The sequence below is a fragment of the Diadema setosum genome, chromosome 16 (genome assembly GCF_964275005.1).
Source record: "Diadema setosum chromosome 16, eeDiaSeto1, whole genome shotgun sequence".
NCBI classification, from domain to species: Eukaryota; Metazoa; Echinodermata; class Echinoidea; order Diadematoida; family Diadematidae; genus Diadema; species Diadema setosum.
The window spans coordinates 34,087,809-34,104,042 of record NC_092700.1 but is presented as its reverse complement, the minus strand read 5'-3'; the positions used below and the strand labels follow the sequence as shown (position 1 = coordinate 34,104,042).

The 16,234-nt window shown below is 39.8% G+C and overlaps 1 protein-coding gene across 1 annotated transcript in view; it reads right to left on the bottom strand.

The window, feature by feature from the left end:
* LOC140239494 (solute carrier organic anion transporter family member 4C1-like) overlaps nucleotides 1–16,234 on the bottom strand; it is an 85,514-nt gene that overhangs the window by 16,103 nt on the left and 53,177 nt on the right. The window contains exons 2-4 of the mRNA XM_072319326.1: nucleotides 14,195–14,694; nucleotides 7,581–8,046; nucleotides 4,446–4,542 (exon numbers count right to left, since the gene is read on the bottom strand). Of these exons, the coding sequence (XP_072175427.1) occupies nucleotides 4,446–4,542; nucleotides 7,581–8,046; nucleotides 14,195–14,509 (878 nt within the window). The 5' untranslated portion in view covers nucleotides 14,510–14,694. The remainder of the gene's footprint in view (nucleotides 1–4,445; nucleotides 4,543–7,580; nucleotides 8,047–14,194; nucleotides 14,695–16,234) is intronic.

Sequence of the window (16,234 nt, the reverse complement as noted above, 5' to 3'; positions counted from 1 at the left end):
TCGTCATTTTAAATCAAAAAAGTGGAATTGATTTTTTTGAGGTACTGTTTCTGACATTCATTTGCTCGTATCTCTGTTGTTTAAGCTCAATATTACCCCAAATTCAGATATGTTGCACTTGAACATTTGCCTTTCAAGGCCATGTGATGGTTTTGAAATATGATGACGTCATCATACTAGAAATTGTGATTAAAGGTAAAGACTCAAAATAAGACAAGTTTACGTGTTATGTCTATGGGAGGTGATTTTTTTTTTAAACCATGCATTGACTTGACAACGTTTAAGCACCTTTACCTCATCTGATTTTACTCCATTTCCTCTGAAACATAAATATGTTGTAGCTGAGACAACAAGCTTTAGTAATCATGCATTTTATGTTTTCAAATCTCCTCATCAGGTTGACAATTTTGCAATTTAAAACTGAAAATGAGAATGCAATCTGTACGGAACGATTCCCAATTTTTCTTTGCAACTGTATATTGATCGAATCCACGCTGCCACTTGTGGGAAGTTGAATAGCGCCATCACAAGTCAACACTGTCACGATAGTATTTAGATTTAAGTTTCGCACTCGATCTTCAGGACAGCCATGTGGCATAATCGGTTAGCGCGCTGGTTGTTCATAACGCCATACCGGAAGGCGAGAGGTTCGACTCCCGCAGGACTTTTATCCGTTCTTTCTTTTTTTTTTTCTCTTTTTTTTCGGCAGTTCAGCTTTACTCCGATGTCATTTATCGTATTACTTTATCAAGTGTACGTAACCCGTGAACACGGCTGCTCTATTTCCCTTGTTTTGTATTGGAGTTTGGAGATTGGGTTTGCTTCATTAATTTTGTCACACTTAATGTTGTAAATTGCCCCTTGTTACAGTGTCCCGCTTGCCACCTTTCGTTTGCTCTTTCCTTTTCTCTTCATTGGTTATTGTTATACTGTAACAGGATAGGTAGGAACATGTATGTTTGAATAACTTGCAGGAATGGGAGCTGAATTGATTAACTCTAGTCCAGGTGTATGGCGTCTCGCTCATCTCTTTGAAATTCCAGGTTGTTATTGTTTGACCCAATAACGAAGTTGTAGACAGGTTATATGTTGTTATAGAGGTATCTTGTGCCACATGAATGGAAAGCATCACTGTTTAGTAGTAGTAATGAACTTTTTCATGTTGTATATGGTATAAATATTTAAGATAAATATATATATATATATATATATATATATATATATATATAAATAAAAAAAGATTAAAGATAAATTTCACATCCAATCTTCGGTACAGCCGTGTGGCTTTATAGTCACTTAGCGCGCTGCATGGTCATTATGCACTACCTTAGGACGAGATGTTCGAGACCCGCAGGACGCTATCATTTTTTCTCTCTCTTTCTTTGTGTTTCTTTTGGCAGTTCAGCTTTATTCCGATCGATGTCATTTATCGTATTATCTTATCAATTATACTACCCCACGACACACAGTCGCTCAAGTTCCTCTTTTTTTTTGTCGGAGGCTCTAGGTTGGATTTGCTTCATTTATCATACGTATTGTTTAAATTGCCCTTGGTACAGTGCCCCGCTTGCCACCTTTCCTTTTCCCTTTCCTTTTCTCTACGTTTGTTCCTGTTATATTGTCACAAGACAGGTCGGAAAATAATTTGCATAACTCAACTGGAGCAGGAATGGCAACTGAATGAATTAACTCTAGGCCAGGTGTATGGCGTCTCGCTCATCTCTTTGAAATTCCAGGATGTTATTGTTTGACGCAATAACGGAGTTGTAGACAGGTTTTATGTTGCTATAGAGGTATCTTGTGCCACATGAGTAGAAGGCATCACTGTTCAGTAGTAGTAATGAACTTTTTCATGTCCCTCCATGTCAATTATAGTGTGGTTTAAAGGGGTTGTGTGTCTATCTGCCAAAGAAAAGGAATAACTTATTTTCGTCATGGCTGTTTCTCTATACGTAGCCGTAGGTAATGAGTGTTGTTGGTATCTGAGCAGTGAAGAACAGAGCATCAGGCTAAAATCCCCCTTAGTTATACGCGCTAAGCGTTCAATTTGATATATCTTTCTTTATGAAGTCAATCCCTGCTAATGGAGTTACAGAATTATGTTATGACACGTTTCACTGAAAGTTTGTAAAGCAAAGTTTATGGACAAGGCAAGCAATTGTACATGAATATACCTACCATTGATTTCAGAGGGAAATTATGGTATGCATAAATGTAAGGGTATCATTGCTTTGGAATTGCTGAGACAATATGCTTGGCACGAGGGCTTCCACTTCTAATAACTGATCCCTTTGAAGATGTGTCGGTCACGGGTGATCGTCATGATTCATCTTTCACGTAGAAGCTTGCGTTCCACACTCTTGGTTCAAGAAGACTTACCATCATACTTCAAATTGTTATTAAAGGTAAAGACTCAAAATCAGACAAGTTTACGTGTTATCTCTATGGGAGGTGATTTTTTTTTTTTTATGTGCATTAACTTGACAACGTTTAAGCACCTTTATCTCAGATGATTTTGCTCCATTTCCTCTGTAACTTAAGTGTGTGGTAACTGAGACAATAAGCTGCAGTAATCATGCATGTTATTCTTTGAAATCTCCTTATTAGTTTGACAATTTTGCAGTTTAAAACTGAAAATGAGAATGGAATGTGGACAAAACGATTCCTGATTCATCTTTCACATACATAAGTTTACGTTCCTCTTTTTTTTTCTCGTCGAGACGTATGGCCGAGTGGTTAAAGGCGACGTCTCAGAGACGTGAGGTTGCACACGTGCGGGTTCGAACCCCACAAGATCACGAAACAAAATACCTAGCTTTTTTACTTTTTTTTTCTTCAATTTTGTATTACATATATCGTCCATGTAGAAATCACATTCGTATATAAACGCACCTATACACACACACAGACACACACACACACACACACAATATCCCTCTGTTTTGTGTTGGAGACCACATTGCTTCGACTGCTGCAGAATGTTGCATCCTGACTCTGTCAAATAGTATGTAATGACGACAACGGAGGTGTTGTACTTTGAGCAATTGTCTTTCAAGTCCATGTCATTGTTTTGTACTTTGATGACGTCATCACACTGAAAATTGTGATTAAAGGCAAGGTATCAAAATCAGCCGATTATAGGTTTTATGTCTGCGGGACGTATTTTTCCGAAATTGCCAGAAATGGCACAGCGACCCCTCAGTCGTTACAAGGCCGCATTTCCTTCTAGCAATGCAATACATGTTCACGCGGCCACGATTGTTGAGTGGGCATTGACTTTTTCCCCCTGTAATATCTATACATTTTTTTTTTTGGCCTTACCGTTTCCGTGGATGTCCCGTGGCCGAGTGGTTAGAGAAACCGTTTTGCATGCACGCTCAATACAACTTCAAGGTGCCTATATCACATTCTTTTCTTTGTCGATCACAGATGACCGACATCTGATGACCCCAGGCGTATCACCTAACTCGTCAGTGTGACGAGTTTCATGTCTCGTTAGGAATTCTGTTGCTACGATCCAATACAAGTCCAGTCAACTTCTGCTGAGCACTGTCACTGCAATATCCACGGTGACTGCTTGTGATATTTGCATGTACTAGTAGTAGGCCTACTAGTAGCTAGTCAGCGGCTACGTTACAATCCTGCACAATAACGTCGACCAGCTTCTTTTGCGCGCTGTTTTTGACACAGTATCTAATTAGATATAATCAGCTACTTTAATTTCTATGAAGATAAACAATGTGTAATACACAGATGAGTTTAGTTGCAGACAACTACTTTGTTAATACGGTGCTATCACTTAGGCAAGAATTTGTGATACTGAATAATCTCTAACCCCTTCAGCTACACTATTTGTGCAAAAAAGAAAATGCCATTAGCACCACTGCATGCAAACACAAGAAATTAATGCTATTTCTTGATAATCATAATTGAAGTATTACTAGTAATGACGATAAAATGAATACTAAGAATTATGTGTCAAACTCTGTGTCCATCTACTACTCGACGTAAAGTGCGACGTACTACGAAGCCCGACTAAAAACACAGAATAAAGTATCCAAAAAAGTATCAGGATGCGTTATAACACATGAAGAGCAAAACAAATATGTTATTCAATCATATCCTAATAAGAACAAATAATTTTTCTCGACGACGTGACATAATAAATACGACAGAGCAACGCTTTGATACGTTATTACTTGTTCTATGTTTCTGTATGTGTGTGTGTATTGTGTGTATGTGCGCGCGCGCTCTTTCGAGCTCATGCTTTTGTTTTGTTTTATCAACTTCCTCTAATGTCATCCAGTAACATGGCGTTGCAAAGAATGGGTTTGCAGCGCACGCAACGCAGCAGCAAGATAATAATCAAAGAGCTTATAACGAGAGGAGAAAAATATCTTTGGATTATACATTATGAAGTGAAAGGGAGAACCGGCTTGGTTTACCTGAAAGGCGCTGCGAAGTCGGTAAAGGTGTTTAAGAAGACTCCCATGAGCATGTAGCCGGCAGCAGGACCCAGGGACGCCACAGCGAAGAAGATGCCTAGCGAGAGAGATCGGATTACGGTCAGATGGAGGATAGTAGCAAAGAACAGGGATATGGAGTCGATGACTTTCTGAGAAGACGGTTGTTATTTATTAGGAAGGATACACTCTTATGAAAAGCTGCTTTCTCTTTCATTTCTTCTTCTCATAATAACGTTGATATTTCTATTTCTATTTCTACTTCTACTACTAACTACTACTACTACTACTACTACTACTACTACTACTACTACTATTAACTACTACTACTACTACTACTACTGACTACTACTACTACTACTACTGCTACTACTACTACTACTACTACTACTACTACTACTACTACTACTACTACTACTACTACTTTTCATTTCAACCAGAGAAACTAATGAATTCAACAAAACGCCGACGTCGTTAACTTGCCAGGTATTTTGATGACATAACATTAAAGGTCCAGTTTACCTTTGGGAGCAGTGATTTAAAAAAAGTTCAAGATATCACATTTCATGCATATGTGTAGGTCTGTTGTATCACAAAACATCCTACTATATAAAATTTTTGCAATAAAGCCTAAAATATGAGGAGACATCAGCATTTTTCTCAATAAACCATAACTGTATACGGTTTAGTCTGGAAGCATTGTTATTATAACTATTGTTCACATTTTATGTATTTAACAATACTTAACATCGATTATACGGATTCAAATTTTTACAGTGGTTGTGTATATCCCTAACTCACATTTTAGAACTACTTTAAAGCACTAATGTTGGGTTTTTGTTTCATCTGCAAATGGTAAATTATGCCTTTAAGTGTTCGGCGTCAGAATAAATCTGAAAACGTGTTTTCTTCCTTGGATCGAAAAGCGGTAAACTAATCGTTTTAACAGACTATGTTTATGCAGACTTGGAGATTATATAAAAAAAAAGAAGTATGGACGGGACGTGTGATTTTTCACAGGATTTTCAATTTCCGCCGGACTTTTACTCCAGCCACCAAGATCCCTGTACTGCAAATGGATATAAGATAACAGGGCCCTTCTTTTCCCCTCTGCCAAATTTTACTTTGATCGCGTGGATTATATTTCAATGATGAAATCAATATCTGTGATAACAGTCTGTCATACATTGTGAGATAAGCAAAAACCTGTTCAGACACCACCAGGATATCTCGTGAGGGGGGGGGGGGGGGAGGTGCATTCTATGATTATGCTACCTTAGAAATGGGCGTTGTCTGCCAAAGTCTGTTTCACCTTATACAGATAAGGAAGGATTTGCGACGGCTAAAGTTGCACGAAATTCCCCGTGTAACGGAAAATCCGATCAGGATAAGAAACCGATTCCTTCCATGCACGACGACAACAAAATACATTAAAGGGACTGTGCAATGCAAATTCATGTTGACTTGTGTTGATTCGTGAGAACCTCAACATCACGTATAAGTGGCCAAAAGAATCTATCCAAATACGTTCAATATATTCTACAAACTATTTTCAACTGTTTTTCATCAGATTACTTGGATTCACCCACAAAAAAGCCTTTCAAACCAAAATTCTGTCAATGACATCATCACAGTGTTAGATCCCTGTTACTAATATGATTAATAAAACATTGCAGGGCAACTCGCAAGTTACGTTAAGTCTACGGGAAGGTGTAGTCCATTGTCGCTTGTTAATCACATTAGTACTATATCAGATGGTGTCATTGACAGAAATTCGATTGAGAAGGTTTCTCCTGGGCATATCCAAGTAATCTGAAGAAATATTGTAGAAAAATTATCATACAATATATGACACACATTTAGATATTCTTCTAGCCACATATTGATGATAAGGGTAGGCCCTACTGTGGATCAACACAAGTCAACATGGATCTACGTTGTATAGTTCCTTTATTCCTCAATTTCATACACAGGCCCTAGTCGAAGAATATAGGGGTATTGCCTCAGAGTCTAGACCGCAGTCTCGAATTTGATACTCCTCTTTGGATGTTATCGTTGGAAAAACCCCAGCTCAAAATCCACCATGCTAACCACGACTGAAATAATAATTACGATGCAGTCGCTTCATCTAAAAGAGAATAATAAAATGTATAAGGTCCCTACTTTGGAGGCACAAATCGCACTTCAGAATCACACACTTATATATCCACGACAACGTTTTGACCTAGCTCTATCCTCACCATGACAATTGTGCCAGCATGATGGAACATGCCATCCAAGGTTTCTTTTTCTGTTCTTTTTTTTTTATTCATTTGATTTCTTCCAGCTGGGTGTACTTCACATTCCAAAGCCAGTTCCTTAAATGTTAGATCAAAGTTAAAGCAAATCTATTCTGTAAATTCCGCGAAGCTCTTCCGTCATTCGGAACGGACTTACAACCGAGCAACTATAAATTAGCATAGTGTGATGTCATAGCCAATCATCGCCATGGAAACTGGCTCTAAACAACCTCACCGGTCCTGGCCGGAGTGTCTAAAGCTCGCCGCACTCCATACGACTTTGGGTCACACGACTGACCAACTTTGGATCTGAATTAAGCAAGCGTATTCATTCTGAGTCTATTGTTATTTATGTCGGATCCAAAGTCGGTCATTCGTGCCACCGAAAGTCGTATAATGTGCGGTGGCCTTACGGCGCGTACCTGGTTCCAATCCAAACTATAACAGAAGACTGTGACATCATCACTTAAGTTTGGTACTCTATACCGGGACTGTTTGGGTCAAAGATCTCTACACTGCGTGGAGAACATAATAATACTAACGTTGCAGATAGACGGACGAAATTTAAATGTGATGAAGTTTGCTCCTTCCCTTTGCTATAATAGCAAAGTAAATTGAGCTTTTTTTACACTAACGTAAAGGTATGAAGGGGTCCCAAACCTGCTAGTTAACATGCACTTTCATCCTGATAGCAAAATACACTTGTAACGCTAACGTGCCACAAAAAAAAGACCCTGAGGTAAGTTTCTAATACGTTAACGCTGGCATCTGCTGCCGCCGCAATCTCAATCCCCGTCAAAGGTTACTTCACATACATTCACGAGCTTGCCACACGCACCTATGTAGAGTCCAGTTTGCTCTAGCGACACGCTTTCGTCCAACATGGAGACGCCGAGAGTGTTCAGTGGTAAAGACCCAATGGCCATCAGTGTCTGTCCCGCCATAAACATGTACATATACTTGGAGAGACTGGACGGTGTTTCTTCCTCCTTCAGAAGCTCGGAGCAGTTTGCCGCCGTGCCCGCCCCGCAGGTGGCCGAGACCAGAGACGTCACGTAGCGGTAGTTGCCCGTGGTGAAGTGCGGCAGGGCGTAGATGAGCGCGCCGGCGCCGATGATGATGCACCCGGTGCCGAGCCATCGGGGCTTGTTGCCGCGCCCGCCGACGAAGGTGACGAAGAGTACAAGAATGATGCTCGTCACGTCGAAGCTGCTGATGATGATGCCGAGGTCGCGGCTCCGCAGTTGAAATCGGCGTTCGATAGACGTTAATGTGCTCGTGACAAACCCAGTCACGAGCATCGCCTACGGAAATAAAGATGAGATGTATTTAAATTCAGTACGATATAAGATCTATTTCTAAGTATCTTTGTTTTGTTTTCCTCTTTACTCACACTAAGCAAAAACAGGTTTTTGGAAAACTTTGCTAATTTCATTAACACTACGGCCGTGACGCCATTCCGTGACGCCATTATTGTGTAGGGTCCATACTTAGTGCAATTTACGTAAAAGAAAAATTGACTAGTGTGAATAGACAGTTAAAGGGAAGTCCCGACGATTTTAATAATTTCACATCATGTTGTAAATAAATCGACAGCTTCATGTATGGTACAGATTTGTAGAATTTATTGTGGTACTTGGGCAGATAAACCGATAATCTGAAAAAAAATCCAAAACACTGAACAAGGATTATGAAATTGGCATAATAGGGGGATCACATATTTCAGAAATGCAGAAATGTAATTCCATTACAATACCGCTGGCTTAGCAAGTCGACCTTTTATGCATGCTTTCTTCTATTTTTCTGCTTCCTAGAGCCCCTACTCATGTACTCTTAGAGTGAGGCTTCCATGTCATCATCCTTATTCATTGTTATTTGTTATAAACCTTGAAAACATTCACATACCTCATCCCAAATCACTACAAATTCTAAAACTTTGCATGCAGTATAACCAATGTATAGTTGTGGAAAAAGTCTGATAATCATCGAGGGGTCTCCTTTAAAATGCATTTCCGTTTCTGTTTCTTCTTAAATGGCATGACGTTTTGAGCTCATCGGTAAAGAACAGTGTGTGCAGACAGTCTAATCTATGAAATGGTTGTATGAGCTATATTGCTGTATATTACCCTCGATCTTACAACAGGGTTGCAGCATACAAGATAGGACATAGCCGAAACGACGCTTTCATATCATAGTTAAAAAATATATCAAATATCAGTTGTTATAATTCATGAATAGAATGAATTATGTAGGTATAATATGACAACCGATGGCCTTATCTCCGTCGTTTGCATTGAGTGTAAGACGCTGTAAAGACATTCAAAATGCACCTGCACCTGCCCCGGAAGAGGTTATTTTGAGATGCAATGACACAATGACGCTCCTACGAAACGTCTGGATCCAAAACAAGGTAATGATAAAGCTCAAAATTGTTTGGGCACCCCGGATTATGCTGTAGTATCAGCTTTGTTTAAACTTTCTTCGCAGCAACAATGTCATGAGGGTTAGAAACACACACACACACACACACACACACAAACACACACGCACACACACACGCACACACACACACAAACAAAGAAACTCGAAATCTAAACTGTTAAATGAGAAATCCTGAGCCTGACTAGAAAGAAGAAATGAAATGAAACGATTTTGAAACAATGTTGACAGTAAGCGAAATAAAATTTGAATCTTAATCCTGATGTTATTGTGTCTGGTTGGTATGGACAAAGGAGAACAAGCGTACTGGTCTGGACTTAGGTCAAATATCTGTCTATGTATCAGCTGTCACGGCAACTAGAAAACGCCGGTTCTCACTGTATTGGTTTCAGTCAAGCTCATGTGAATTTAGGCATGTTACAAACTTCAGTCACTCTTTGTTCAAGGATATCGTACTTTTCCCATTGAATTCTTAGTTGAGCCTTGCTTAACAGAAATTATATAAATTGACTTTTGACATCGTGGAATCGTGATCGAGGAAAACACAGTAACCAAATCATCCGATACCCTTATTCTTCCCCTCAGTCTTTTCTTTCGATTCACACTTCACTTCCCTATTATAGTGTATGACCTTTATTAATGAACACACGTCGAAACGTCAGCACGATCTGCGAGACTAATCTAGGTGCTCAGCGCATATGGAAGTGTTGAATTCTAAAACACCCGATAGCGTGTGGCAAGGTTACCATAACAACCACTGCCTATTTTGTGGATTGTGTTAGCAGTGCTTAGCACGTCTGTTTTTCACCAGCGCTCAGGTATATTTCCGTAAGGGTATTCAAATTTCTCGAATGGGTTTCCTCAAATGGTATTACGGTATAAAGCAGCCAAATGAACGCCTATAACGAACGATGTAAGTACATTAATCTGGGTAGGTAAACTGTACACCTGGATATATCGATCGGCCATGTGTGATATTCATACACATTGAAGGTAACCTTGAGGTATATAAAGATGTTTCCTTATACAAATACACAAAAGAATCAATGCATTTCGTCTTCCTCATCCAACTACACCGACTTCTTTTTCACTTTATACCAAGAGGTACTTTGTCAGAAAGATCATGGTTTCGTCATTCCAAATTTGCAGGGTGCTTTGTGGATCAACCCTTCTATATTTTCTTTAAAATCATGTCAAATATCGGCGCACAAATGGGTAAAGAAATGAAAGTGATGAAGAATGTTACTATCAAAAAACCTCACCTCTCAACACATACAATCGAAACCTAACTTCACATAATTACAGCAGTGGGTATGTATATGATTCAGAATATAAAAGCGGGATATACGGGATGATATTTCACTCTTACTGCTCTTATATTACTCGATTCTTATAGTGTGTGCACGCACAAGGAACTTACCAACAGTTATTATTTGTCAATAATATGCCACTTTGGTAGTGTCAAGTCGTGTTCGATACACTGTGCTTCACATGAAGCCAGCATTATAATCAAAAGAGAAATCCAAACTCTATTGCACTGGGACTTGAATGCAATACGTCCCAGGAATATTCCTGTGGTTTGCTACTTTATCTTTCATGTCATTTAACCCTATTATTCGTTGGTGTTTCGAATGTTTTTTGTTTCATTCAATTTCACTCAACTTTCAAAAGCCTCTACACAGTTTAGTATAATATAACAGACTCCTCCGTGCAACACATTCCAGCATGTTATAGAATTTCCGCATCTCTCTCAAATCAGGGTTTTTAATAGTCCCGAGTATGTGCATTCAACTAGTTAGATCCTATCTATTTCCAAGGATTTTTAAGAAGTATGAAATAAAATTCAGAGTTGCCTATTTGATGATTACCCTCTAATTTGTGCAGATTTGATTCATTTCAACTAGTTCCATTTCATCATTCTCCAGGATAAGATATGCAGTGAAATTCAGATTTGCCAACTTGATGATTTCTCTCTAATTGTGTGCAGATTTGATTCACTTTAACTCATTCCGTCTTATCATTCTCCAATATAAGATATGCAGTAAAATTCAGAGTTGCCAATTTGATGATTTCTCTCTGATTCCATGCAGATTTGATTCATTTCAACTCATTCCATCTAATCATTCTCCAATATAAGATATGCAGTGACATTCAGCGTTGCGTATTTGATGATTTCTCTCTGATTTTGAGCAGATTTTGATACATTTTAACTCATTCCATCTTATCATTCTCCAATATAAGATATGCAGTAAAATTTAGAGTTGCCAATTTGAGGATGAAGAAGTGGTGATCTCTGTTGCAACTTTTTTTTTCCTCCAGGATTGGACGGGTTAAACTTTCTGAGAATGTGCTGGTGACGCGTATCCAACGGAGTCCCTCGTCACCGCTCGCCGTCTCCGGCCGGCTTTAAACTTCTCACCCCACCTCCCCCGTCCCACTCGACAAAATAAACATCACGTATACTCCTACATCATTCGCTCCGTACCACATCTCTTGACGATGAAATGAGCATGCCCCGCCCGTTTCCCTTTTTAAGGGTATGTACACGCAAAGCCATTCGCGATCGTTTGAATTAAATCTTTCTAAGTGCTGTGACGACATGATGACGTCATTGTCCTGGATAAAGTGTTAATTGAGTCACATCCTCAGTTTTGATTATAACGTCCGACGAAGACAAAAAAGGGAGTTGGAGGGTACGTGAAGAATTACATTTTAGGGTAACATCTACTCCTTGTCTTTAAAACCTTGTTAATCCTCCTGATTTATGCACGACTACGAGCTCGTGTGTTGCATAAATCAATGCTACTGTAAATGAGAAGGGACGTTCACAATTCGAGCATGGCTGTATTGGCAGCTGATGCTTGTTGTTCCAAGTATGGCAGTCAGTATTATGCGTGTCGCTCTGGCTGATGCAAAGCTGAATGTCATTGTAAGCACTGGCACATGCCTAGGACTTATAAACACATGAGCGTGTGGAGCATATGTTTGGCTCGTCTGTGCGATATGGTGATGCAAATAACACGCAGCTGGTTAGAAGTCACACACATACACACACACACATACATACATACATACATACATACATACATACATATACATACACACAATAACACTCACATACACATAATCACACTCACATTCACACATCAAACTAAAGTAGCTGTTCGTTCTTAAACTTTACATTGAAACCTACAGCACGTCTCCTCCGTGTAAAAATCATTGAATTTCTCATTCAACATTGTCGCAGTGTAGTGTTGTTTGAAGCAGAAACATGCAGCGTCAAAAACATGACATTGACATAAAATACATGACGAAAGAGAAATCTCTGACTTAGATGACGAACAGTTCAATAAAATCAGTGGAGTATTTGTCTTATTATCTTACGGTTAAAGCGCGAGTTTCCCCCCCCCCCAAAAAAAAAAAAAAATATATATATATATATATATATATATATTTGGTAAATGCAGACATACAGTAAGAAACTAGACACTAGAGGGAAAGTTCTAAAGAATTATCGGACAATCAGTTCGGGACTTTTAGAAGTTTCTGATCGATCAAAAGTGCTGCCCTGTCAAGTTGGGGATTGAACAATAGTTTGTGATGTCCAACTAGTACAAACCTCAAAGGAAATCGAGAGAGACATCACAAATCTCCAATTTCAATGAGAAGTGCACGTTCCTTGAAATAGAGGCCATCGGACAAGGTTAGAACACAATTTAAATTCATGCAAAAGAGAGAGAGAAAGATAAAGACACAGACTATACAGTAGATAGATAGCTAGACAGACAAACAGATAGATAGATAGATAGATAGATAGATAGATAGATAGATGGACAGAGAGTTTTCCCCAAGGCTTGTTACACATGTATGCAGTACTAGTAGTACAGCGAGGGATATTATGCATGGTGCCATTTATCAGCACGTACAAACCTACTCAGTGTAAAACACTTACGTCGGCTATAACCGGAGGGCTTCCAAAATAAGAGGAAATTATGATTTCATGGATCATAAAAAGAGTCAGGTGTTTGCCATGTTCGTGCATAAATTAACTATTGCTAGGCATACTTGAACTATCCCCATCCACAATTATTTTTGAAACAGAAATTAACGTAAGAATCAGCACACAAACCAAAGAAGTCTGTGTGTAATGTGGCTAGCCAGTAGCCATCAATGAAAAGTTTCCTGAACTCGAAGCGAAACAAGTAGCCAGTAGGCCAATTAATATTATTCAGTGTATTTCAAACTATGATATTTTTCCGTCTACGGCCCTAGTCACAAGCTATTTCCTCCAACTGTGTGTTCTTAGTATTATTTGGAATCATGTCTTTATGTAATAGACCAGTTCGTAATTCCACTTTGCGCAGAGTAGAAAAAGGTAATTTGTACCAACAAGCATTTTGGTTTGTAAATTCACTGAGATAAGCATCTGTGATGCGATGATTATTCATGTGATCCTTATCTAAATGGTGCTTGCCACCGCATCCACCTGACAGCAAGAATGGTATTTCGCGATATAAAAGGAAATAGGTTGTTACTGCATTCAATACAAAACAATGATATGGATGCCTGCTAAACTGTCAACTGATGGGGCATTCTGATCAGTGATCACCTGATCTAAACGCAAGTTCATTCTTTGTTTGAACATGAATTCCATAAATTGTTACGTTGGGCAAGCTAATGCATTATGTCGCTTTGAAAACGAGTGATGTGCCTAACCAACTGAGAAAAAAAGAAAGGTCATTTGTACCAATGTGTACATGAGCTAATTACGAGCTGGCTTTACGAAGCCTCGAGCAGGCTTTGTAGTTGTCGCGAACAACCATTGTTGTAAAGGCGTGCACAAAACTGTAAAACGTCAATGAAAATATATGCACCCCTTCACATGGCTGCCCCAGGATATGCGTAAGTAGGCCCAGCCCGCATTTTCAAAAAGACAGGCTAGGCTTGCTGGTTGTTTCCTTGTGGCAGTCTATGAGTATGACAGACTAGTACAGAATATTCTACAATGATTACCTCAATGCCTACGGCTGCAGTGAGCGTAACGAGCAACCACGGCGCCGAGTTGAAATTCTGCAGCCACTGAGGTCGCCATCCGCACCATCCACATCTGAACTCCTCGATCTCGCACTCGTCGTCCAGCTCGTTCGACTTCGCCGGTGATTTCGTCGCCGCCACTTTGTCCGCGTTTCCCGGCGCTCCCGTCTCACCGTTGACGAACTGGATGACCTCCGTGCTCTGCTTGGCCGACGGCACGCCCTGACCGGCGGGGTCCTTTACCGTGAAGAACGGCGTAGTCTGCGCCGCGGGGTTCTGGCTTTGCGTCGCCATGGCAGTAAGGCGGGAGCGGTGCTTGAAAAGCGAGATGGGGATGAGTCTACTTCTCTCCCGGCTGTCATATCTCCCGGGCAGCTAGACTCACTGTCATGCTGCTTTGCTCTGTGGTCGCCGCAGCCAGCCGCATGAATCAGTCTTCCCCAGCAGGGCGCACGGACGAGAACTAGGTCTTCTTGTGCCTGTAGCAAAACACGTAACACACAACGCGCACACACATAATACATACACACACCCAAACACACAGACAAAGACATACGCACGAGAAACGGGGGAGGAAGGAAATTGAAAGGTCAAAAGTATAACGCCGGAGAATGCGATTTGATTGTGTAATGCGATTCAGATATGCCTTTCATGTTCACCGGCGGACATATTCCTCGCGGTGTAGACATTGCGAGAAGCAGACGACAGTTTTCGATTTACGAACTCACCGAAGGCGAAATTGTTCTTTCTTTACAGTCGACCGACCGCTACGACATATACATTGTATTTGAGACGCGTAGCATTTGAGCAATGAACGCCCCCCCCCCCCCGATTTTCCGAGCTCTCGTCTCATGGCATTCGGATGTCTATGTTTCGCCGATAGATCTTATCCACGAATATCTATCTATGAATATCTATCTATCTATCTATCTATCTATCTATCTATCTCTCTATCTATCTATCTATGTAGCATCTACTCTCTTTATCTAAACAAACGTCAATTCATAACACATAACTGTAAGTGTTTACAAGAGGCGTAGCTCACGCTCACGCATCACAAACACACACGAACATCCCTAAATACACACTGACTCACATAATGCCCAGTTACATTAATAAATTCGAGCGAACGGTTCCCTTATGTAAGTTCTGCAACGCGACGAGAAACTGCCCTATTCCGTCATTTGGTATCGTAAAATACATTTTTGTTCCTTCTCTTTTCTGTGTCTTGCTGAAACATGATTATGGCATGGGTGCAGGTGATGATGGCAATGATAATAATGCTGCTGATGATAATGCTTGTAATATAATAATAACAAAGACACTAACAATATTCTCGTTTTGCTCACATAAGCATATCCATGTTGGATCTTACGATTCACATGGTTATGCATTGCATTTTGACACTTCATCTTGTTCAGCATGGATGTCCAAACTCATGGAAAATGCTTAAAAATTGTAAAATGTAACCATTATTTGCACACAGTGTTGATCACTACACTCCCAATGCAGCTGTAGGCCTATAACTTCTACGAAAAGAAGTCATGACCGTAAAGGCGAAATCACATTGACGGGCAATGGAAAGGGCATAGAGGCTGAAGCGAGTCTTATACCCGTCTCTATGGCAATGGAAACAGCCCATTATAGTGTGATTGACGCATCTTGCTCATCATGTCATGTATACCCAAAGGTTAGCGGTATGTATATACGACTACAGAATGATAGACCGGCTTACTAACAGAATCATTTACATTATTAGGTGATCCGAGTATCCTCTCGGATCACCTTCTGTATCTGTACTCATTCTTTATTTTTATATATGTCTTTCTGACAATGGTTCTCCTTGACAACACGAAAACTTGCCCGAGGTTTGCCTGACGTAGCAACAACTATATAGCTGTAGTTTTTTCCTTTCTTTTTCCCTTTTTTGTTTCTTTTTTCTTTCTTTTTTTTCCTTCCCAATTATTTTGATTTCATGTCAGTTGACATTGGTTCGTTTTATTTTGTTTTATATTGCTG